Source organism: Sapajus apella, unplaced genomic scaffold, assembly GCF_009761245.1.
Source record: "Sapajus apella isolate SASKATOON/1434 unplaced genomic scaffold, GSC_monkey_1.0 scaffold1, whole genome shotgun sequence".
In the NCBI taxonomy this organism is placed as follows: Eukaryota; Metazoa; Chordata; class Mammalia; order Primates; family Cebidae; genus Sapajus; species Sapajus apella.
Genome location: NW_022436941.1, coordinates 13,163,744 through 13,189,522, shown reverse-complemented (window position 1 = coordinate 13,189,522; position 25,779 = coordinate 13,163,744). Strand labels below are relative to the sequence as shown.

At 40.7% G+C, this 25,779-nt stretch overlaps 1 protein-coding gene across 1 annotated transcript in view; it reads left to right on the top strand.

The window, feature by feature from the left end:
* Window positions 1-25,779, top strand: part of MEGF10 (multiple EGF like domains 10) — a 169,047-nt gene that overhangs the window by 121,511 nt on the left and 21,757 nt on the right. Inside the window, exons 10-18 of the mRNA XM_032263422.1 lie at window positions 3,694-3,868; window positions 5,169-5,289; window positions 6,103-6,266; window positions 8,425-8,527; window positions 17,458-17,604; window positions 18,794-18,928; window positions 19,459-19,587; window positions 22,870-22,998; window positions 25,154-25,282. Of these exons, the coding sequence (XP_032119313.1) occupies window positions 3,694-3,868; window positions 5,169-5,289; window positions 6,103-6,266; window positions 8,425-8,527; window positions 17,458-17,604; window positions 18,794-18,928; window positions 19,459-19,587; window positions 22,870-22,998; window positions 25,154-25,282 (1,232 nt within the window). The remainder of the gene's footprint in view (window positions 1-3,693; window positions 3,869-5,168; window positions 5,290-6,102; window positions 6,267-8,424; window positions 8,528-17,457; window positions 17,605-18,793; window positions 18,929-19,458; window positions 19,588-22,869; window positions 22,999-25,153; window positions 25,283-25,779) is intronic.

The window sequence follows — 25,779 nt, the reverse complement described above, 5'->3', positions numbered from 1 at the left end:
GGAAAACGGGTAATGAGTATATCACCCTTCAGCCTCCAATCTGCTGCTCCTACATCAACACGTAAATCTCATTACCAATTAAGCTGCCTGCATGAGAACCCATCAAATGCCTCCAAAGTACTCTAGCTTCCTACATCTAATTACAAATTGCAGAATACTAATTTTGGTGTCAATCAATCTGAAAACCAGTGTGCCACACTAACACTCACTGGGGGTCATTGAATATCAATTTCTCAGCCTGCCTCTTGCTTCAATTCATCATCCTCCAAATTGTCTATTTTCTTTAACATTTATGTCTACACCATGAATATTATTTTCTACTTTTTAATATAAATGTTAAGAAGATTTTTAAATACAATATGTTAAGAAGATAAGGTAGGCTACTCTAACCAATCCATCAGTTGAAATATTTCGTTTCCTTTTATCAAATGTAAGGACTTACTGAAGTAAGCTTAAATTTTCCCTGGTTTTTTTTTTTTTTTTGTACAATACTTGTTTTTACTGATCCTGTTGACCCCTTTATATGTGCCAAATCCTAAATTTTAGCAATTCTCCTTCATGTCTGGTCCCCTTAGCAGGCTGTTAGAAAACCTCCTCTTTCTTTGGTATAAAAACAAACCTGGGTTCAAGTTTGATTCTGCCACTACCTATATGAGACTTTGAATAAATAATTTACCCTTTCTGGCCTCTATTTCCTCATTTGGAAAATGGGATCATATTTACCATCTAGGAAGGTTGTGCAGATTGAACTAAATAGTGCTCAGCACATTGCTGAGACTTACTCAGTGCTCAGTAAATGCTGTCTCCTTACAATATCATCACAAACATGGTGACATTAATGAGTTGTTCCCTGTGATTAATGGCTATTTCCTTTCAGCTGAGACTTTGACATTTTAAAAACTAATTTTAGAGGAAATCTTCCCCTTTGTATATGTATATACTCAGTATAACTTAACATTGTTTGGTGACTCTGAGATGTAAAGGAGAAGTAGATTAATGTGGGAATGCTAGATCTCTGGAATCACATCCACTCTGGATCACCTGTGGCATTTTCACTTATTCAGTCAGCACATACTGTGGGCCTACCTTGTGCTGGTGAAAGGTAGCAAAACAGATTTAATTCTTGCCCTCCTGGAACTCACAGTGCTTCTAGAAGGGAAGGAAGACATTAAAGGACTGGAAAATAAGCATAGGATATAGATTGTGATAAGTGAGACGAGAAGGAACAGGGTGCTGAGGAAGAGTGTCAGTGGAGACACCTGACTTAAATTTGGGTGGTCAGGGAAGGCCTCTTTGAGGAAGCGATGTTTAAGCTGAGGCTGGAAAGACAAACTGGAGAGAGATAGGCAGAGAGTAAGGAAACTGCATCCTAGGAATATGAAATAGCCATGTGGAGGCCCTTAAGTTGAAAAAAACATGATGCTTTTACAAACTAGAAGAAATCCAATGTGGTCAGGCATGGCAATAAAGGGAGAATAACGATGAAAGAAGAGGTTGAGGAGTAGGCAGTGGCCAGATGACAAGGCCCCGTGGGCTGTGTTTAGGGTGATTGTGTATCAGGTTTCACAAGGACAGTCTGGTTTAGGCCTCTTGTCCTAGTATAATTATTAGCAGCTCTCTCTTCACTCTTAAAAATGCCCTGGTTTAGACAATAAATTGTATAGTCACCGTAGCTATGTTAAACAGTCCAGATTTTATTCCAAGGGTGGTGGGGAGCCTTTGCTGAGGTTTAAGAAGGAGAATGATATGAGTTATTCTTTAGGTGGTAAGGCATGGGTGGATGCAGGCAGCACAGTTGGAAGGCTTTCAGAAGGTGAGGAGGTAGATGGCATTGGCTGGAGCCGAATGAGGACAGTGAGGATGAGGGGATGAATCAGAATATATTTTGGAGTTAGAATGGTTAAATTCTAGTGATGAGGCAGAAAGAGTTATCAAGAATAACTCCCAGGCCAGGCACGGTGACTCACACTTATAATCCCAGCACTTTGGGAGGCCAAGCGGGCAGATCACTTGACGTCAGGAGTTTGAGACCAGCCTGGCCAAAATGAAACTCCATCTCTACTAAAAAAAATACAAAAATTAGCTGGGCATGGGGCACACACCTGTAATCCCAGCTAGTCTGGAGGCTGAGTCAGGAGAAACAACAGAGGTTGTAGTGAGCTGAGATTGCCCCACTGTACTCCAGCCTGGGTGACAGAGAGAGATTCCATCTAAAAAAAAAAAAAAAAAAGGAAGGAAAGAAAGAAAGAAGAAAGAGAGAAAGAGAAAGAAAGAAAAGAGAAAAAGAAAAAATGAAAAGAGAGAAAAAAAGAATAACTCCGAGATAAACTAAGTGACTGGTGGTGCTATTTAGGGAAATTTGGACAATTGGAGGTAGATACTGAGGGGGAAGAACAAGGGCTTCATTTTTGACATGTTAAGTTTGAGATGTCATGGAGATGCCAGGTGATTGCTCAAGGATAAGTGATTGGCCCAAGTATAAGAGAAGATAGGCAGACTTGAATAGATCTAAGTAGATCTAAGGAGATCTGAGACTCACGCCCTGGTCTTGTGAATCTAAACCTATACCCAAGAAACCACTTCTTATGTAGAACTGTACTTAGTTATTCTTCATGCCATGTTTTCTGAGTGTTTGGTGAATTTCTAGGCCTTTGCCTATGAACACTAAGGTGCAGCAGGGGTCTAAAAGTATTTTTAAATAAAATTCTGAAAATGAGCACCAAATCATCCAACCCACAGACATTTTCTGAACAAGGAGGAGGAGGAATATAGGCTATGAGATTATGGGGCATGGCTACTGAGACCCTCACATGTCAGACTAGGACATCAGGCCCAGGGAGGTTGTATGCTTTCACTGAGGCTACCCAGGTAGTGGGAGAACTGGGATTGCATCCTCAGTCTTCATCCCTCTCAGGCGGTCATTCTTGCCAAGAGTTGAAAATCTATGAACAGTCCTCTGATGGGAGGTCATTTAGCAAATGTCTGGTACGACAGAGGTGTTTGTTGTTGGCCCTAGTTAAAGGGAGGGTTTTAGCTGTATCAGGTGAGGAAGACCATGTTTAAATAGTCTTCCAATTGTCAGCAGAGCTAGTTTGATTATTAAGATTTTCTCATGGTGAGAAGCACATGTGTTTTGAGCCAGCATGCCACAGAGGGCCCCATTGTGTCAACTCAGCGTGCATTTCAGCACAGCTGATATGTCCATTTGCTATGGAGCAACAGCTGGTTGCCTGGCAGGCCAATGCGGCTGCTGTTTCAGGTGGAGACAGCTGCTTGCTACCAGGTAGAGGGAACTGAAAGGAGAAACGGGCTGATGAGGCCACTGCTTTTGGTATTCCTGGGACATCATACTAGTTAACTGGTTTGGTATTGTCTGCTGGATGGAATTTTTTTTTATCTCTTCTCATAGAGTTGACCTCTTACAAAATTAGTGTGGTCAATTTAAGTGAATTAAAAAGAATTTCAGACAAAAGGATGTGGTTTTAATAGTCATCCTGCTAGAGATGATGCTGATTTCATACATTTCTGTAGTACCCATCAGGTTTCAACTAATCAAGCTTGGGAATGAAGTTTGAATTATTGTGCATGGGATTACCCACACATTTAGTGATCATTGCTAAAGCAACATTTGCACAGAAGTTGGGTGTCATGTTTACCCCAAAGTGACTTGCTTCTTTCATCCATGTCTCTCAGCTGTCACCCCATGTCTGGAGAGTGTGCCTGCAAGCCGGGCTGGTCAGGACTCTACTGTAATGAGACATGCTCTCCTGGATTCTACGGGGAAGCTTGCCAGCAGATCTGCAGCTGTCAAAATGGGGCAGACTGTGACAGTGTGACTGGAAAGTGCACCTGTGCCCCAGGATTCAAAGTGAGTGACTAGGGCTCTGGAGGAAGAAGTGGGGAGCAATGTGGGGTATCTTACATCGTGATTTATATGACCTTTGGTGAAATACAGTGAGTGTGCTAAAGTCATCCACATCATTGAGAGAGAGAAAATGAGGAGAAAAATACTAATAGAGATATAAGGAATTACCTTAGTATAATGACTGGGAAAGCTGGTAAAACTATAAATGTGGCATCAATTTTTAATATAAATATATGTCAGAAAGTATAAAATACTATAATTATTCCTTAAGTAATTTATTATATTGTGTTTTATAGGTGACATTAAGTTACTTTTCCAAGTAGATTACTGTTATTGTTGACAGCTCTTGTTTCTAATTCCATGAAATTTGAAGACACATCGAATTAGCATTTATAATGTGTTTACATTCTGTAGTTAGCAGTACATAAGTTTTTAGGTCCCTTTGAAAATCCAGACCCTATAAATATGCCTATATGCTAATAGAGCAGAATTTTTCTTACAGCTTCTAAGATTTCATAGTGATAGGCTAGGAATCTTTGCTTTAAAGGAGAATGTGTTGTTCTTGAGCTCTTCCTTCCCATTTTAAAGAGAACATTGAACTATGAAGAATGTTGATGATTATTCCAGAGCACATAATGTAGAACTGGTGAATCATAAAGTCACAGAGCTGCGAGGATCTTTATAGGGTTTTCTAACCTATGTCATAACCTTTGGTTCAGCCCTTGAATTAGCTTTGTCCTAATAGTCCCTTCTGTTTTGAAAGGAGCTGACCTCCGGTCACCTTTGGTAGCCTAATTCTATGTTTAATGCTCCCTGTCGGATAAAGTGAATCATGTTGCTGGCTGAATGCGTTCTGTTGCTTTGCTTTACCCACTAAAAATATTACATATTATATAAGGATGTCTCAGAAGGGTTGAGATCAAATGTATGGTTCATATTGGTGTTTATTTATTGAGCGTAATTTTACAGATACAGCTTATTTTTATATATCTACTTGTCTGAGCAAGGGCGAAGGATTTTATTGCTGTTTTGTTTTAGTTCTGCTATGAAGGCCAAACTAATGTAGGTGCAAGCTTTTTTGGATCCCATTTAATAATATATCCTAAACATAGACCAGCTAGTATTGTCCTTAAATTTCTAAAATTTGTGTAGTGGTGACATTATAACAAATTTAAAAATATATAGTGTGTTAAAATTAGAGAGGAAGTATAATTAGCATTGCCAAGATATATTTTTGTTTATTTGTGTTGGCCTTATTTCAGCTGGCAAAATTGAACGCATTTTACTACTTGTGCCTGTCTAGGGAATTGACTGCTCTACCCCATGCCCTCTGGGAACCTATGGGATAAACTGTTCCTCTCGCTGTGGCTGTAAAAATGATGCAGTCTGCTCTCCTGTGGACGGGTCTTGTACTTGCAGGGCAGGTAAGAATTGGTAAATAAGTCTTTAATTTGATCCTGGTCACGTTATCTCCTAAAGACACACAAAAGAAAGAAACCTTAACCAGGGTTCTAGCTCCAGTTGCACCAAAATTCGGTGTCTGCCTTCTGCAAGTCCCTCATCTACTGTGGCCTGGAATGCTTTTCTGAATCAAGGGAAGAGGCTCATGTTAGATGATCTCTGAAGTCACTGCCAGCTCCAAAAGTCTGTGAGTCTGTGCACTTTTAGGAAGAGTAAACAAGCAGACATGTGTTGATGCTTCTAAATTGACTGGCTTGGAGTCATGACAAGAAACGCAGCCAAGCACCAACTTTATATGAGCACCAGAATGTGTTCATCCTCCAGGATCCAGGATACACACTGTAGCTGGTTAATGGGGTTCTGCCTTAAAGATGGCATTGTGTTTTCAAGCAGAATCCTTCATCTCCCTTCCATCTAAATATTTCACTTTCCTGATCTGACCAAAACTCAGGATTCCACAGTGTGCATCACTGCCTGTTAAAGGTGCTCTGACTCTATATCTCTTCCTCAATAGCCTACTAGTATTTCACAGTGTTGGCATCCCTAACAGATCACACAGCACACATGGCTGTTTGGGTCCTCAGGGGTGCCTTTTGTTCATTTCTGATGGGGGCCTAACTTGGCAGAACCAATGCTGTCTGCTGCTGTGGCTGGGGCTGGGAGGCACGGTTGTGCATCTCCAAGGTGTTTCTAAAGAGAAACGTGGCTTGGAAAGGGTCAGCAAGGCTCCCTGCTACCTTCATTGGCTCACTTGCTCTGGCATTCTTGTCGCACAGGATGGCACGGGGTGGACTGCTCCATCAGATGTCCCAGTGGCACATGGGGCTTTGGCTGTAACTTAACATGCCAGTGCCTCAATGGGGGAGCCTGCAACACCCTGGACGGAACCTGCACGTGTGCACCTGGGTGGCGTGGGAAGAAATGCGAACTTCACTGCCAGGTATGCGAATCAGTGCCCTGATGGAAAATGCCTACGAGGAGTTGATGCCATAGAGTTGGCTTCTTTTTGCAGTTTTCCTGACTTAAAGTGGCTCAGTGTGAACCAGACTTTGGTAACTATTGAAAGAACCGAGGTGTTTGGATTCAAACTGGGTATAGGATTGGAAAAGGGATAGACATGGAAACTGGTTAGGTAGGCTCTGTGAGAATTTATTCCTTCTTTTCCTTCATCTTACTCAGTTTCCTCAACCCCCACCCTTTATTTTTTGTTTCTTAAACACCCGTCTCTTGGTGGCAGCCAGTGAACGGCACTGGTCAAACACTCAATGTATGCCTGTCAACTTTCCAAATATTTTGTTTCCATTATCATGGAAATCCCCCTGCCTTTAGGGTGGAAAGTAGCAGGGAGTTGAAAGGAGAGGTGATTGATTTCACAGAAATGCTCATGGAAGTGTTGAAAGGTTTAGAAACAGCATCTTTTAACATAAGTATCTCTGGAACCATAAGAACCTCCTAAGATGTCTCTATAGCTCACTCTATTCCCTTGACCTACTTTGGAGATACATGTCATTAGAAATCTCATACTGCATCTACTTCAGGCTGTCAGGGAGTGCAAATGGGAAGTGCATTCTGGAGTAAGCTGCTGATAGTTCTTTTCCATCACTCTTCCTACGGCAATTCTTTTCTCCTGAGCCATTAGGCATTTTCTCTGTGGTGTGTGTTCTCTGCCTCCAGGACATCGTTTGACGGCAAGATAACAGTGTAACCCCCTGAACCGGGCCCCTTGAGAAGGACCTTCCACAATGCTCTTCTCTCTCTGGGCTTCCTCCTAAGTACAACCCACTTCCCAAAGTAGAGAGGATCCCACTCATGGATATTCCATGCCTTCAAACCCCTAGGCCAGAGTTGTCAGCTTTGCTGCCTCTCATCAGACTAGTGAAATTAATCAGTACTTGGGGAGGAGCTTGAGGTCACTTTTTACTCCCTGTCTGATTGTACACAAAGCAAAACCCCTGGCACAATCGCTTTTCATACCTTAGAGGAGTTAGCCAACCAGCGAAGGCTGAGGGTTTAGTGGTTCATATCATGACAAAGCTAAATCCTGTGCAGCTCTATCAACCATTGGTGGAGCCTAAAAAATGATTTTCTTTTTCTTATTTTAACAAGTTCTAGACAAATAATTATTCATCTAGCACCCACTACCTGTCTATGCTGGTGCCTATGTTCCTCCTCCATGGTAACTCTGCACCCTGTTTTTCTTAGTGCTTGGGTGGTGCTTGGGAGGCATGCAGTGCCTCCCTCAATTTTCAGGATCTGGGGTGAAAGAGCTGAACTTTCCATCCTTTCCTCACAAGCAAAATGATCATGTCCCTGAAGAGTCTTGTCTCCATCAGACCATCCACACTGATGTGCATGTGAAAATATAAAAGATCTGGAAGAGGATGAGTGAGCAGGTGTGTTGACTCATACTTAGGATTGTGAGTCAGAATACTTTGTGTGGCTTAGACTTCTTCCTGAAAAGCAGGATAATAATTCGAAAAAAGTAAAAAAAATCTTCATTTTTCTTGATAGTACCCTGTATCTCATTGGCAACTTATGGCAATGAACTTAAATTCAATTAAAACTATGATTTTTAAAAATTAGTTTATGATTAAAACATTTTAAATTATAAAATTATAGTTTTAAAAGTATAATTTTAGAGCATTTTTGTGTGGGTCAGCATCATTTTTGTGTGGGTCATTCTCTCTTTTCACTAAAGAATCAAATGCATTATAGGGGACACTGATCTATTTTGTAAAATCCTTTAGGAACAAAAGAAAATATGAGTTGTAGCTTATAGGATAAACTTCTTTTAAATACTTGGCATTTTTACATATATTTGCATATATAGATATCAGTGTGTTGGCATGATTAGCTTCACCATTTATGTGTCTCAACCGTTGTGTCAGGCATAAACAGGGGTTTGAGTAACTTTAAAACCCTGATTTCCTGGAGCGGATATTCTGGGGACTAAGAAGACATAGAAAGAGGTGATTAAGATGCGTCCCTCTAAGAAGTGTTTGGGACAGCAGGGTACTATATGCGAAATGGCCTTTTCCTCTCCTGTCGTGGAATTTCCCAGGCCCTCATTGCTACCTTTGATGCTGTCTTCCATGCAGGATGGCACGTACGGGCTGAACTGTGCTGAGCGCTGTGACTGCAGCCACGCCGATGGCTGCCACCCTACCACGGGCCATTGCCGCTGCCTCCCAGGGTGGTCAGGTGAGAGCCAAGCTCCGCTCATTGAAAGGTGAAACCCACCAACTTAACACCTAGTGCTGTTCCTTGTTATTTCACAGAAACACACACGAGTCAACTTTTCCAAAAAAATGAAAATTCGATAAAGTTTCCAGTAAACTGAAACCTTTAATCTGCAATCCAGGGCTGATGTTTTGTTGATTTGTGCAGGGGCAGTTCTCTTGACCTTACACATAAGGTCCAACTGTCAAAATTCAGGCCAGCAAGACGGGGAAAATGTGAATTGTTCTGAAGAGTTCAGCAAGACCACTGTGGTGTATTTTGAGCACTGACGAAAGAATGATTGAAATAAACCCTAAAAATAAACAAGGGTCACCTTAGTGAGGCAAAAAAATACTCATATTAATATTGGCAAGTATGTATATGCATATTATTGTATGCTTAATATGCAAATATTAAAATTTTCATTGCTAGAAGTAAAAGTTTTAAAACTTTCTTTTTCTTATGATAATGTTTGGGTCACGATAAATTCATAACATGATTGAGTACAAATTCTCTAACCACAGGGTAGGAGTTTCTCCTTATTTGTATGGCTTCATGGTTTCAGCCAGGAAGTTTATCAAGCTAAAAATGGTCCTGAAAGAAGGAGTTTTTATTCATGCTATACAGACTTGCTAAGATATTTAGTGCCATCTTCCAAATAACATGAGCAAAAACATTGTTGTTCTTCTAGGATGATATATTCCCACCAGTAATGTATGAGGGTTCCATTTTATTCATATCCTCACCAACACTTGTTCTTATCTGACTTTTTGATTCTAGCCATCCCAGTCAGTGTTCGGTGGTATCTCATTGTGGTTTTGCTTTCCATTTCCATGGTGGCTAATGAGCTACCCACAGACACAAGGCCTCCCTAACCATGTGGTTACATCTTGACTTGCAAAACCAGACATAACTCTGACTTCACAACAGGAAATTCTGCCTTTCAATGTTTCTGCTTGGCTCTTCATCCCCAAATGTGAAAACTGCATCACACTAGGGATCAAACCAGATTTTGCGACTTTACTAGGATTCTTGAAGTTCTCAAATGGAGCGATTGATACTAATTTCTCAATGACCACAGTGAAGCAAAATAACATTTTTAACCTTCTGGCAAATTCAGAACTTTCCTAACAGAGGGAACCACATCATTTGTTTTGTACAACACTCCACCAAATCTACTTTTGTCTTATGAACGTAGAAAGGATGTGAGGTGTTCCCGAACACAACAGTCACTGCTCAAGTGTCCACCTGCTTTGATGATTTAGAACCAGTCCGTGAAAGGCACATTCTAGTGTACACAAGAAGAGCAAGAATTGTGATTTGGCCTGGAGCCAGCCGGAAAATGTGTTAGTTGCATTCCACAGTCTGGGTCATGGGGTAAGACAAATTATGCCATCTGGCCTTAGACCTATCAAGCTCCTACGGGAATGCAGTGGCCTTGTCACACAATGTAATCTTGTAATCCTCTGTCCATCTGTGACCGGCCTGCTTCTCTAAAAGGGAAGACCACTGCTTCATGTTGCTCTATTGCTTGTTGCCCACCATCTCTGCCACATGGCCTGTCAGTCATGATTGCTCCTAGGCCAGCTTAGTTGCCCCAGTGTCTCATTTCTGGGTCTTCTGTGTGGGCTGTTGGTCTGTGAGCATCTGTCAATATCTAAGCCTGCTATGAGGTCATCCCCCACACTTACAGAATATACATTGTACACAAAAAACATATGTAGAGGAAAAGACAATTACTGAAATTCCAAAAGATACCTACAATTGGACCAAAAAACAATTGGCTTAGTTTTTTAAAGGAAAGAGCAACTTCTGTATATTATTTACAAAGGACATCATTTCATTGTCTGCACTGGACAGACTAATAAGTTTTTACCCATAAAATTATTTTGGGTTAGTACCTTGTAAGGACATTTCTGAATATGAAGAAGGTTTTGCTTTTCGTTTAGACACCAGGTTTAAGGCTGAAAAATAAACATAAGCCTAGGGAAGCAAGTAATTCTATTTCCTCTGATCCCTGTTGTTGACATTGCTGTAGGTGAAATATTAAGTATCCCTGGACAGGGCAGCAGTGTGTAGGGCAGGAGGTTTGTGTGTAGTGAGGCTTTTATGAATAAATCTGTGAAATCTGACACAGAACCCAGGGCTCTTCCCCTGACCAGATCAACAAGATGGCCTTAAGTCCTCCATCAACTGTGGACATTGCGGTCAGGTAAATTTGGAGCCAGAGATAATGGTCAGGAGGGCCTTGTTCCTCTTTACAAAGGAATTGACATGACTATATTGAGGAAGTCTCACCCTAAGGTGACATGCCAAGGAAGTTGGCCAGATGTCTTATCACGTACTCACATCCACCATTTCTTATAACTACAACCCACTATGTAGTGTTTGACTGCCTAGGCTCTCAAAGGAACTGAGGCTTTTTTATTTCTGTTGTAATTGATAGTTCTTTTTCACCCAGTCATAAAATAAGTCCTCAAAATATACTGCTATGAAAAGTAACCAAATTAAAGTTGCATTTGACATTTTAGATCCTATTTCCAAAAGAAATATACCATTTTTTTCAAAAGAAAAGGCATGCACTTTTATTGTAGCGTGATTATTTAAAACCTTAATGTGTTGTCATTTTTAGCCAATAGACTATTTTACCAATAAGAGGCAGGTTGCAGTAGAAGAATGGGGGACAATGAAATACCATCCAGGATTTAGGCTGTGTTGTTTGCTGCTTGTCCTACACCTCTGGCACACAGACGCATGCACACACACAACATCCACCCACACTGAAATTTCAGATGTCAATGAAATATAATTATGAGTGTGTGTGTGTGTACTTATGTATGTATATTTCCAGAGTAGTGGAGTGATGTGCTTTATAAAGTATTTTGCCAAAATTACAGAAACAGGCTGAAGTTTATGTCTTCTTTTCTGCTCTGACTTCAGTCAGCCAGAACACCCATTTGCTGAGCATTACAGCTAATCAAGATTGCATTCCAGCTGACTGGGAACATGTGCGGTCTCTAGCCTCGTTCCCAGCCCTGGCTAAGATCACTATCACCTGGGAACTCTTTGAACATGCATATTCCCAGTCCCCACCTCACATCTACTAAATGAGAATTTGGAAAGGGGCTGAGGAGGAGGAAGAGTATGGAACCTCTGCCCATCCCTAAAACACCTTTGACACAAATTTGGAAACAATTTGGAAATCCCTCAGGAGGCACTCCTTGACACATGAAGTGCAAGGGAAGGGATCATATAAAAGCAGAAGGCTGGGCCCCTGACATGAGGGTGGAGGGAGGTGCTCATCCCCCCCAACCCCCCGGCCAAAAAAAAAAGGCCATAGAAAAAGCCAAAACTCCAAGATCTGCCTAGCAATCCTTTCTGCTTGCTTTTATCTGAGTCCAAGGCAGGCCATTATCTCTGGGTTTTTGTTTTTTTTTTTTTTTTTTTTTTTATCTTGCAACTGCAAAGGCAAACATCTCTGATTTATGTGACTTATCAGGACTTCTTTCAACTTGGTTGATCTATATGAAGCAGATTCCTTTTTACTGATCTTTAAAATCTGTAGTATCCAAATAGAAAGATTTGGTTTAACAGCCATTTGTTGAGTATCTCCAGGCTCTCTGTAACCATAATGCTTGCGAGCTGGAACATGGAGATGAATGATGCCAACTCCCATCCTGCAGAAGCTCACATTGCATCAGGACAGCCACTCTGTCAACAGAGATGGATATACCAGTGAATAACTTCTCTATACTACACCACACTACACTATGCCACTGCTTTGTTGGTCAAAGGATTAGAAAAGCAGAAAAGTGTTGTGACTAAATACTGTAGTTCCTCCGTCTTATAATTACCAAGCCCAATTATTATTAACAAATATCTCGCTTTGTTCTAATATATGTTTAACAGCTCGTTGCCCAGGAACAAGACATTGAATCAAAATCATTTCCTTCATTCACTAATGCTCCAAATATTGGAATACTGGCATAAGGAATATAAGCAATTAAGTAAGACAAGGATTTGGGGTTACGTCTATGAGAGGGGAAAGAATGACACCCCAGATGATTTGTTTACTGCATTCATGCAATCACAAATGCCCAGTGAATGCTGATTTCACATTGAGGCTGCTGGCATAATGCATCAGGCATTAATTGCACGAACATTTCTTTAGAGCTGCTTAGCTGAAGTTTATCACGATCATTCAGCCATTGCCTAGCAACTCGTGAAGGCTATCAAAGAACTCTTTGTCCACAGTCCTGGCAAAAACAGTCCCTTACAAATCTCCTTATCAGCATTAGAACATTTATCAGAAATAATGCTCCCGTTGAACCAGAGATGGCTGCAGATTTAAACCTACCTCCTTCCCATTTTCCCTCTTCTTCCCAATATTTTAGGAAGTTATTTCCTGTAATATTAAAGTTTTAATTTGTTTTTTGCTAAAACTTCAGAAGGAATTTCTTTAAGATGTCACATAATTCTTTCATGGCCTAATAATCTGGGTTTACATTTAAAAACACAGACCTGAGCCCCCAAACATATATCTGCTCAAAAATAAACAAGGAAGACATCTCCACCCCCTTAGCAGGGAAGGGTCACCATTTTTGGTGCACAAACTATGAATATCTTGGGCTTCCTGGTTTGAGTGAAGACTTATTTGGGGAAGCAAAGAATGATGTGGTTGCTTCATCCATTGGAAAGTAGTCCTGAATATCACATAGGAAAGAGGAACTATGCTTATCAATTTATTCAACAAATATTTATTTAATACCTCCCATACTACGTGCTATGGTGTGCAAAAACAGGCAATGTCTCTCCCTCAGGGAGCTGCCGAAATTAATTACCTTTGGTGGAGCATTGGAGGGGAGTCTGCATGTGAATTTCTTCCATAACTCTCCAGAATTCATCTTCCCCTGCATCTCAGCTAACATTGACTTAGTTTCATGCCTTGCTACTTTAATCATTTTTTTTACTTGAGGAACCCCAAATGGGGTTTCCCCAGGTAAAAGAGCACCTGACAGGTTTTCTTTCTTCCCAGGCGCAACATCTTCAGGCAATGTTCTGCCCTCTGATAAAGCACAAATTTAGTTACGCCCCTTCCTTCTTAAAATTGTTCGTTTGGTCCCTATTAACACCAGGGGGAGGTTTACACTCCACAGCATGGCGCTCTTGGCTCAATGCAATGTGGCCACTGCTTGACTGCCCAGATGCCTCACTTGCTCTCCTCAGCATGAGTTTCAGCTGTACCCAACACTTGCAATTCCCGAAGGAAAGACACTTCTTCCGGCCTCTGAGTCTTGAGTCTTGCAGCCACTGTTCCTTTAGTCTGCAGTCCTCTTCCCCCTTCATAAGCTACCTCCTTTCCTGATCATGATCCCAGGCAGAGAAGGGTGTGCCTTTTCTGTGGTCATTATCACCTTGGAGTTACATTTTTTTTTTTTTTTTTTTTTTGAGGAAGAGTCTTGCTCTGTTGCCAGGAGACAGGCTGGGGTGCAGTGTCTCGATCTCGGCTCACTGCAGCCTCTACCTTCCGGGTTCAAGCAATTCTCCTGCCTCAGCCTCCAGAGGCGCACACCACCACGCCCAGCTAATTTTTGTATCTTAGTAGAGACGGGATTTCACTATGTTGGCAAGGATGGTCTTGCTCTCTTGACCTTGTGATCTGCCCGCTTCGGCCTCTCAAGGTGCTGAGATTACAGGCGTGAGCCACCGAGCCCAGCTGGAGTTACATTTTTAAGAAAACTTCTCACCAGCAAGCCAGTAGCTGGCCAGATCCCTTGAATGTTTGTTGAGTTGGGTTTCCTTTTGTGCCTTTGACAAACAAGGAAACAAAAAGGTGTCTTACAGGACTCAAGCAAATTTGGCAAAAGTAAAAAAAAGAGGAGGTAAACGTAAATAATACACACGTACACACACAGAGCCAGAAATCGTGGTTAAAGCAAAACTTAAAACTCTTCATCCTGGAGAATGTTTCATTGCAGGGTTATCCTTACATGGAAATCACTTCAGCAGTTACATATATAAGGTGCGACTTAGAGAAACATCTACCCAACACTCTCTTTGTGATACTTACTGCTTAAAATTCCACAATTAGAATATTTATTTCTTAGGCTCTTAGAATGTGTGCTCTCTTAAAATATCAACATTCTCCAGCTAAGGTATGACTCAGCAATAATAAATGTATCTTGTCTATTTCTGACTGTAAGATGAAGGGAAAAATAACCAGGAGGGCACAGAGGACCAGAAGGAGAGAAGCAGCAGCAGGAAAAGAAGGTGCAGCAAGAGGAGGAAAGACAACTCCATACATTTTCCTGGAATTGTCCCCTAACCGAGACATACTTGATATTTATCTTCACATAGATTAGGCATCTCTGCAAAATGCTGACTCATTTTTTACTGATGATAGAGTAAAATAAAAGGGCTTGAATTTTAAGAGGGAGTTGGTAATAGAATTTTTATAATTTATATTCAAAGGATAGATTTTCTTGCAATCCTACAAGAAAAGTTATTTTCAAGTAAGCTTGGGTCTGTTGAAAGATGCTTATATGATTGGATACAGAAGGTTTGATCAATTATCTATAGAATTTGCTATAATTCTCTGGACATGAAATAATGGGTAAATCCTGTGAAACAAGCTTATCTCTGCAGTGGATCTTCTTGATATAGGGTGGGCCTTGTTACTTATAAGAACATTACGAGGATATAGTTGATTATGACTGATGGCTAGGCTAATCAGCTGAACAAACCTATTAAAGGAAGAGGAATCAGTTATGAAAGAAAGGATATCTTTATTCAGATTTGCCTATCTGGCCTGTAGTCATTTTTCTTAACATGCTCTGATTGAGAATGTGCTAAGCTATACATAAATCATGATAATCTATAATATAAAAAAGTAGCATATACTTTTGACCTAAAGTGTACTCCCTTCTATCTTAACTGAATTTATTAAGTGTAATTTGAAGTAGTGATCTGGCAAGTAGTTGATGAACTAAGTCATTATAAATGGCTAAATCTTCCCTCTACCCCAAGTCCCCACCATAACAAAAAAAGCATAAAAAATCAGGACTAATTTTTCAGGATGATGATCAGTCAGATTAACCAGATAATTACTCAGCTTCCACTTCTTCAAAATGTTCATTGGGATTTGCCTCTATGGCTCCACACCAAAATGCCCTGGGTTGGTTATCTGAGTTTCTGTAATAAGCAGGTGTCCCCATCTTGGCTGTGGTTAAGCAGGAGTTTTGGCTCACAGTCAGCATCTAGGACCTGAATTTGAACTGAGAATGAAGCCTTCAGCAGGTTACCCTTGTTGGTACTTTCTTTTAAATTCACAAAACGAAGTTTAGGTTTGCAGCCTTGTTTTGAAGTGATTTACTGCTTAATATGCTTGATGCTTCTGCCCAGCGTAGGTGTGGATAAAAATTCCAGGTAGGATTCTGTGGCTGATGTGTCACATTTTGGGAGGGCAGAGTTTGCAATTTCATCTGTTTTTTAAAAGAGATTTGAAAGAAAAAAAAAAAAAGGATATATTCATGATTGCAAGAAAAAAACCAACATCGTAGGCCCAAATTTCATACTTTATTCAATGGGAAAATTTTAAACCCCAATTGGATTTATGAACAGAGACCTGGTCTCCTTTCTCCAGCCCAAGGTCCAAACTGAAATAAAAGTCTACTGTTGGTTCAAGCTAGACACAATGAGGTCTGCATGCTTTCTTGCCTACTTAATAGCCTTTACCATGCCGGAGACTTTCAGAAGGAAAAAAAAAAAACCAGGAGCAGTAAAAAGTGGAGAATTACTGTTCACCGGAAATGGCATACCAATTAGCAACATTCATGTTATAGTTTGAGTTTGCTTTCACGTTAAGGTTGAGACTGTGGTGACTTTTTGCTTGATCATTTTAGAAGCCAAAATTATAACACAAGACATGACCGTCTCAGCATCGTGGTGCTGGGTGATTGTTAGTATTCTGGAATCCTGGAGGGTTTGCGTGCTTGCTCTTAATGTGTTTTCATTTGGTCTGAGGGTGGCAACCGCCAGTTCACTACTAATTATAACTTATTGCCTTTCAATGTGAAGAGGATTTCTTTAAGTCAAGAGAAATTCTGGCAAGAAAGAGGCCCTTATTGTATTTCCAATACGAATATACAGAGGAGACTTTTATTTATCTCAAATAAAACCTGGTTTTAGTTTTATTTTTGCAACCTTGGCTGTCCTTTATGTTTACTTTTGGCATTTGTTTATTAATTCTAGTTTCTCAGTGTTTAAAATGAGAGTTAAACACCTGCATACAGTTTCATAATAATCCATAGCATAGACAACAGCTACAAATAATGTTGGTTGTGATATTCTGCCAATATCTCTCCAATGTAAAACTGGATTTTTAAGGAGGAATTTGTTGGCACATGTCCGTGCATTTTTCTCTTCTGCACAATGCACCATCAAGTTATTTTAAGATGTTTATTTGTTTAATCTAGGGGAGGGTTTTCTTTATGCAAACATTTTATGTAACTGCATTGTTTTATCCTTTTATATTTTATTTCTCTGTGAAAACAAAGAACAGGAGGAGGAGGAAGTCACTTAGGGCTAAAAGATATTGTATTTTTGATAAATTTTACTTTCAATAGACAGAGCCCTTGGTCTTCCGCTTTGCTCCCTCATCCTGAAGAAGAAAAATCAATATAACAAAAGGTGTGTTATTCCTTCTTCATGACTCCATAGAAAATCATTCTGGGTATTATTTTAACGTTATGATGATACTGTGTATTGATATTTACAAGATGATAACTCTCTACTCATTGCTGCTCTTGATCCTTGGGTTTAACACCGTGAACTTAGTCCTCATCTTGGAATTAGCATCTGCAGAAGCTCCACACTGCCTCTCACTCAGCCTTGCCCCATGTGCATTGTTTCAGGTGTCCACTGTGATAGCGTGTGTGCTGAGGGACGCTGGGGCCCCAACTGCTCCCTGCCCTGCTACTGTAAAAATGGGGCTTCATGCTCCCCTGACGATGGCATCTGCGAGTGTGCACCAGGCTTCCGAGGCACCACTTGTCAGAGGAGTAAGTGTCTCATTAGGCAGTAATTTCCACCTTCCCTTCCCTGGGTACCATGTACAGAATAATGATCTCTGTTCCACCTCTAAGTTTATAGTGATGTCCTGTTGGACTTGAAGGCAGAAGAGAGTGTAATATTCACTTGTCCTTTGCAGAACTACTAGAAAGCACTTCTCTAAGAGCTTCATTCTTTCCAGCCTTCGGAACTAACCTAACAGATGGGGATTTAACCATTTCTTCTCAGTAATTACTACATTGCCTCATTGGCACAACCCAGGATATATTCCTTCATGCTTTCCGAAAGCTTGCAAATGGTGTTCTAGAAATTCATTGACCTGTAAATATTTTATTCAGCAATTTGGCATTGTCCTTACCTCAATTACCAGACGTCAACATCAGCCAAACCTTGAGGCAAATCATTTATCCTGCTAGTAGTCTTAAAATCAGTGCTATGGGGAAAGTGGAATTGCAAAGTTAAAAAAGGAGGCTGTTGACGTTGGTTCTCAAGACTTTTAAGTTAGAGAAGGATCAATAAGATTTTTGGTAATTGCAATCAAAAAAAGAATATGTCACTAATTATGTTATACTGTTCTAATTTTTAAAATTGCCTTTTTCCCCATAAGAATTCTGTGCAGTTATCCTATATTTAAATCTGAATAATATCTTGGCAAGAACCTAAGTATGTAGCATTTCGTTTAAACACTTTCGATGACAGTCGTTAACCTGGACCATTTTGAGGAGGCAAAATCTTCAAATTTTGACTGTCGATCTATTTATTACCGGTAATGACTCTTAAAGAATATAAGATTAACAAATGGTTTGAGAGGACTTATTTGAGACTTATTAGTATTTCAAATTTTTTTATCTCTTTATTTATTCAATGAAAATTCCTTGAGCCCCTGCTTTATGCCAAGCCTTGAGCTAATTGGGGCCTTAAATGGGAAAATAAAGAAGACTAAGACATTTACTTCCTTCAAGAAATTCAGAGTTCAGTGGCTTCTTTTCTTCATTAAAGGGTTCCTTTGTTCCTTCATTGTTCCTGTTTTCTACTTGGAAAATTCTTAGTATCTTTTTTACTTTTCTTTAAGATTTTGTTTTTTAACCTATAAAACTTTAACTAGATCCCCATGTGGAATGCGAGAGAAAGATAACTGCATCTCAGAAAGACAACTGCCGATTTCCCTTCTATTTTCAGTCTGCTCCCCCGGTTTTTATGGGCATCGCTGCAGCCAGACATGTCCACAGTGTGTTCACAGCAGCGGGCCCTGCCACCACATCACTGGCCTGTGTGACTGCTTGCCTGGCTTCACAGGCGCCCTCTGCAATGAAGGTAAGGCAGGAAGCATCTGGGACAGTTGGGTGGTGATGAGCACCCCGGAGAGTCAGTCCTCAGGCCTCCCCTTGGTCTTCCTGAGGGCCATGTTCAGCTGTCTGCTAGGAATACCTTCTACGGTGCTGTATCTGCAGCTTCTAAGATAGGACTTTGAGCTTTGGAAAAGCTGGTTTTCCACTCCAGCAAAACCTTTTTATTCCCTGAGTTGTGCTACTCTTCAGTTTTAGCTGGACACGGTCTCCCATAAAAAATCAATATGAGGAAGGATTTTGACTCCCAGAGCAAGAAGTCTTGATTTCTAGAAGTGCAATGACGTCTCCCGGTTTGTGATGCCTACATGAGAGTCTTTGGCTTCATGGATTTGTAAAAATGACCCCATTCAGGATAAGGGATGCTGTTGAGCACAGATAGAGCTACCAAATGAGCAGCTGGGCCTGTGACCTTTAAAGTCATTTCCTGTGCTAAGATTCTAAGATTCTGTGAGGCGGGTTGTGATTGTGAGTTACTGACCTATAGCTTATTCGCAGTGTGTCCCAGTGGCAGATTTGGGAAGAACTGTGCAGGAATTTGTAGCTGCACCAACAATGGAACCTGTAACCCCATTGACAGATCGTGTCAGTGTTACCCGGGTTGGATCGGCAGTGACTGCTCTCAACGTAAGTCTCATTTGAGAACAATTAATCAATCATTCTTTTTTTTTTAGATTCTTTAGGATTGAAGTATGAGTGTTTTTATATAATCAAGAAATAATATATGACTAACTATAAGACACATTCTACACATGCTTTTTTTTTTTCCATTAACAGCTTTATGCAATGGTCCTATATTTAAATCCAAATAATGTCTTGGAAAGAACCTAAATATGTAACATTTTGCTTATCCACTTTTCAGTGATTCGTCATCCATTGAAATAAATACAGAGAAAGAAAGAAATGGAGTTAAATGACGTGAGCCTTAGAAACCTATTGGGATCCTGAGTTGACTGCCCACCTAATATGCTTATCTTCACCTTGGCTTCTCCCAAGTGCCTTCCACACCACTGGATTTCAGACAGGAGTTGTATGACTCTATAAGGGACTATATAGATGACTCTTAGAGTATGCATGTCATGAAAAAAATGACATTAACTATAAGTCATTCATGAAGGTTTTGAAAGGGCCAGTGCAACTTCTAAAAGTATTCAACTTTTGACCAAGGAATAGCATATACATGGGGTAATCTGGTTTCATTCATTATAAATTTTATGAAACACTCTGTTTATATTGAATCCCTCCATGATGCACATAGAGAAATGAAAGAATGACTGTCCAGTCATTTTACATGGTGTTTATTGATGATTTAATTCAAACTTCACAGTTTCAATCAACCTGCAAATAGGAATTGATAAGCAATATGTTTTTTGCTGGAAGATTTTTTTCTGAATGTTAATTTTTTCCATAAGTAGCCCAGGCTGTGCCCCATTTTTAGGAATAAGGGAGGAGAGCTAATAAATCTCAGAAGTGTAGCTCTTTAGTAAAAGAAGTGTTATTTGATATGTGTTCACTCCATTCTGTGGGCATCACTTGAGAAGAAATCAGTCTGTTTAACTCTACATGTGTTGCAAGGGCTCTGACTAATGGTTGGGCATATGGACAGATTGATAAATACATACTGAAAAACAGGATTTGAGAAGAGTAAAAGATCCAATATCGTTGTCATAAAATGATTGATTTATATTGTTCCTTTAAAAAGTAGTCTTTATTTTGGAAGTTCTTCCCTTCCTTATTTGGAGGAGAAATGTGCTGAAAGGAACAGAAATAGAAACACAGCTATGAATGGAGACTATAGTGTTGCCTCCTCCCTTAATCACTCCACAGGAAGCTGATTTATTTGGCAAGAGCCTTTGCTTCTCCTGGGGATCATTGATTTCATTGATTCCCTTATGGACTCTACAGAATCATCTTAATATTTCTTCTTGGCTGATTATGAGCCTGTCTAAAGAGAGCAAAGTCCTTCATGGTGAAAACAGAGACTTTGAAAACTTAAAGGCGTACATTTAAAGGGGCAGGTGTTCTTGGGAAAATGATTTTTAGAGCCCTATCTATATATTTACCTTTTAGGAATATTAAGTTGCGTAATCCTTATTCCCATTCTGTGATCATAACAAATATAGGGAGAACAGCCTAATGGCAGTGGGTTACTTCAGAAAAATATGTCATGGACATAAATGGGTTTACAAAAGCTGGTTAAGTATCATCTAAGGAATGGGTTGTTTTAGGTAAAGGGTGCTTCACTGAGCATCACATGGGTTAGACGCTTCAATAGTTTTTACTGAGTCGTGCTGTGGCTTTAAAAGAGAGAAGCTGGTTTTGCCTAACAAAGAACAAATATTATTATTAATCTGTGTGACCTTGTTTGAGTCACTATTAACGTTTTGTGGGCCTCAGTTTCTTCATCTGTAAAATGAGGGCGTTGTACTTAGAAAATTTGTTCTAATGTTCACTAGAGACCTCAAGTGTCACCTAGTATTTTCCCCTTGCTCTTAGACAAAAATGGTGCACACAATTATGGAAGAATTTTTTTCATTTTAAGAATTATTTCATATGTATTATTGATTGTCTTTACTGGTCCACATTCCCTACTGGATAGCCATATAGAAATTATAGGCAGTCCTCCTTTTATGCAGTTATGTTCCTGAAGTATTAATATGAATAAAAAGTATTTTCTGTCAATGAAATTATTTTACCCCATGATCTTATGTTATTATTTCACAGAGAGTTTATCTGATTTTTCTGATGGCTCTTTAATCGGCAGTGACCCCGAATTATTTAGTTGTATTATTTTCTACATCTTCCAATTAAGAGTTTTTACAAGTAAACCAATTTTTACATGCCACTGGGAACCTCTCTCTGTCTCTCTCTCTCTCTCTCTCTCTCTCTCTCTATATATATATATATATATATATATATATATACACACACACATATATATATACATTTTTTTTTTTGAGATGGAGTTTTGCTCTTATTGCCCAGGCTGGAGTGCAGTGGCACAATCTCGGCTCACTGCAACCTCTACCTCCCAGGTTCAAGCAATTTTCTTGCCTCAGCCTCCCAAGTAGCTGAGATTACAGGCATGCACTGCCACACCTGGCTAATTTTGTATTTGTTGGAAATGGGCTTTCTCCATGCTGGTCAGGCTTGTCTTGAACTCCCAACCTCAGGTGATCCACCTGCCTCAGCCTCCCAAAGTACTGGGATTACAGGTGTGAACCATCGCACCCAGCCGAAACCTCAATATTTAACAGGAGCCTAAAGTGTCAAGTCTAGAGTAGGCTGAAGAGTACAGGATTGAGAATTTGTAAGCATGAGCTACATGGCCTTGGGTCCTTTAACCTCTCTTGAGTAAAGTCATGTTTCACACCTTATCTCTGGTCCAGTGTCCTCTCCTTAGGCCTTCCTCAAAGGAGTAGCTCCCAAAATGATTGTCTTCCATATCTTCCTTATGTTTTTTTCATAGTACTTACCCCCACCGATTTTTCATTTTGTTGGTTGGTTGATTTGCCTGCCTCTGCTACCAAAATACAAGCTTCCAGAGGATGGCTTGGACTTTGTCTTATCCTCTGCTATCTCCTGTGTGCCTGGAACAGTGTTGGGTACATAATAGGTGCTGAATGGGTGTTTGTTTAGTAACTGAATCTGTAAACTTGAGGTGATTTTGTCCCAGCCACCTCAGTCTGCAGTTGTGAGTGAGTATGTATGTCAGTAATGACAGTCATTGCTGTTGAGCTCGGAGGCCATCTGGGATTTAGTGCAGAATTCAGAGCAGCGTGCTTTCTTAGTCCTGACGTACCCTGCTAACCTCTCACATGCAAGGAGATCTGTAGGGTTGGATGGAATTCTCCCTACTTGGTATTGGCCTCAGAACTCTGATGGACCTCTCCACACCTGTAATTTCAGCATGTCCACCTGCCCACTGGGGCCCAAACTGCATACACACGTGCAATTGCCACAATGGAGCTTTCTGCAGCGCCTACGATGGGGAATGTAAATGCACTCCTGGCTGGACGGGGCTCTACTGCACTCAGAGTAAGTGACAAGCCCTCTGAGGCTCACCAAGGGGAGACTCCTCCAAGGAGGAAATAGCCTCAGCCTCCGCATACATGACTGGAGCTCACCAAGGGTCCCTGAGGTTGGAGTACTTCACTCTCCTAATGACCTCTAGACATCTAAATTTCTCTAAGTGATTGAGAGCTACTGCATTCCAAGTATTCTGTCTCTAGGTTCTATCAGGACACTGAGATGGAGCAATGCTGTAATGGTGTACAGTTTCTTTCTCTTCTCTCCTTTAAACAGTATTTATAATGATCAATCCTTTATTTTAACAGCACAAAAGTTAGGATAAGTATAGAGATTAGAAAGGTAGTGAAGACAACAAGCCTCACTGCCTGATTTAATGTGAGCTCTTGGAAAAGATGGAGTTCTGTGGTTTTCAAACTGTAGCAAGCTTCAGAGTCACCTGGAGGACCCAACAAACACAGAAGCTGGTCCCATCCCCAGAGAGCCAGAAGCAGTGGGTCTGGGCTGGGACCTGAGAATTCTGATTTTTGTCAACTGGTAGTAAAGCCAGCTTGGGGTCACGCTTTGAGAGCCACTGCTCTAGTTATTTTCTCCATTTTGTATCGCACAGCATCCTAACCATTTTTTCTTCCATGAGGCTTTTAGTGTGATAGGATATAATGTGCAAAGTACTCCAAAGCTGAGCATCATTGGGGAAGGAAGATGATTCTCTGCCCTCTTACCTTCAGTTGAAAAAAGGAGACAAGACAGGAAGGCATGTGTTATGATTAAGTATTAATAATGGTGGATAATTTAAAATAATAGCAAGAAGCTGAAGAGGAAAGATGGGTCCAAAATTAGGCAATTCTTACCTAATACTAATTAGAGTGCATAATTAAAGAAAACGCTGAAAAAGTCTTTCAAAACTTTCTAAAAGAGAATGTAAACCTTGAACCAAAATTTGAAAAGGATAATTGGTAAGGAAGAAGGCTGGCCCAAGCATATTCTGCAGAGATCATATATCTATAAATATTGTTTCACTTCTTAGTGAAAGGTACTTGTAAGATATTATTTATAATTCTAAAATTAGAACCTGCTTCAGAGAACCCTTTTTTAAGTGCAAGTAACATGATATAGTGGGAACAACATGGGGTCTGGAGCCAGACCTCCCTGCATTTGAATCATGGCCCTGCCATTCTGCCAATTGCCAGCTGTGTGACTTAGGGTACTTGGGGCTTAGTTCCTGTCTACAGGATGGGAATATCCATCCCTGAATTTCTGGGCTGCTGTAAAGATTAAACAAGAGAATTCATGAAAAGAATCTGGCACAGAGTAGTTAGGTGCTAAATAAATGTATGACAGCAGAGGGTCATCAGTGTGAACTGGCACCTGGGCACTGCCTCTGCTTCCTGAAAGTCTCATAAGAAAATGGGAAAATGAAAAGCATATGTAATATTTGGAAACAGCCACTGAATCAGCCTGTATTGAAGCTTTCATCATGCCAGAGATCCCTGAGGCACTCTTGCAGGGCAGCTGCCAGCCTGTGTAAGCCAACTGAATTTTGGGGTGTCTTTAGCTCAAGAAACCCGCCGGTCTAAGCATTGGAAATTATGCAGTAGGGTGAAGGCGTATTGCTTTTTACAAAGCACCTGTAAAGTGTAGTTATTTTTTAAGGTAAGCATTCTAGTACACCTCTTTAGGGAAGTTGATATTATCTAAGTTAATAACAGTGGACAAGGCTGGTAGCGACAATAGAGACGTTCTGTACTACAAATAAAAGCATACAGATAATTTTAACATAGAGTACCCGTCTCAGCCCATTGGAATTTTAGTCCAGGATTGCAGTAGAAATGTGAAAGAATGAAAGGAAATGTCCTATTCTTCCAGGGTCGAAGGGACGTTTTGTTAGAAGGCATTAGTCTTGCCTCCAGGGGTACCAGTGATGGTTACAGTGACAGGAATGGAACTCTTTTGCCTTCTACTTATGAATTACAACCTCCTTGCAAGAGGCCCATCTTGGGACTTCAAGGAAGCTCTTGTGGCAAGCTGAGATATGTACTATTCACTGTGTTCGCTGATGGCTCAGGGTCCTTCACGTGGAAACACAAACATGTTAGAGGCACGAGCTTCCAGGTGTTTCCCTTCAGCAGCCTCTTGACTCCTGATGTCCTCCCTCCTCCCACAGGATGTCCTCTGGGGTTTTATGGAAAAGACTGTGCGCTGATATGTCAATGTCAAAACGGAGCTGACTGTGACCACATCTCTGGGCAGTGTACTTGCCGCACTGGGTTCATGGGACGGCACTGTGAGCAGAGTAAGTATGAGAGCATGACATCACGAGGTAGTATTTTTTTCCCTCTAGAGTCAAATTTCCTAGATGCCTGGAAATGTTAAGGCAGAATTCACCACTCTTAGGTTGTTTGAGCTGATGGCTGGTTACTTCTCAGTACGATTAACTTCCCCTCCCAGAGGTCGGACCTCCCTGGGATCATCGCTGGCTATTCAGCGCTCTGGGTGGAGGGGGTGTGATTACAAGAATGAAGACAGAATTCAAGTTTTCCATTCTGTTCTTTGGGGCTCTCCCTTCCTCTCCTTCTTACTTTTGGAATGTGGCTGCTCAGAGCTTTAAAAGAGCCAGGTGAGCTTTCTTCATGGCAGGGGCAGGACCCAGGTCTCACATTGGAGGACAGTACATTCAGTGGGGAGGAGGGCTGGTGGCCCAGGACCAACCCCTGTTGCTGAGGAGGGAACAAATCCTTTCAAGCATTGCCACCCTTTCGACAACCTTCTCTAGATAGTACTTTTATACTG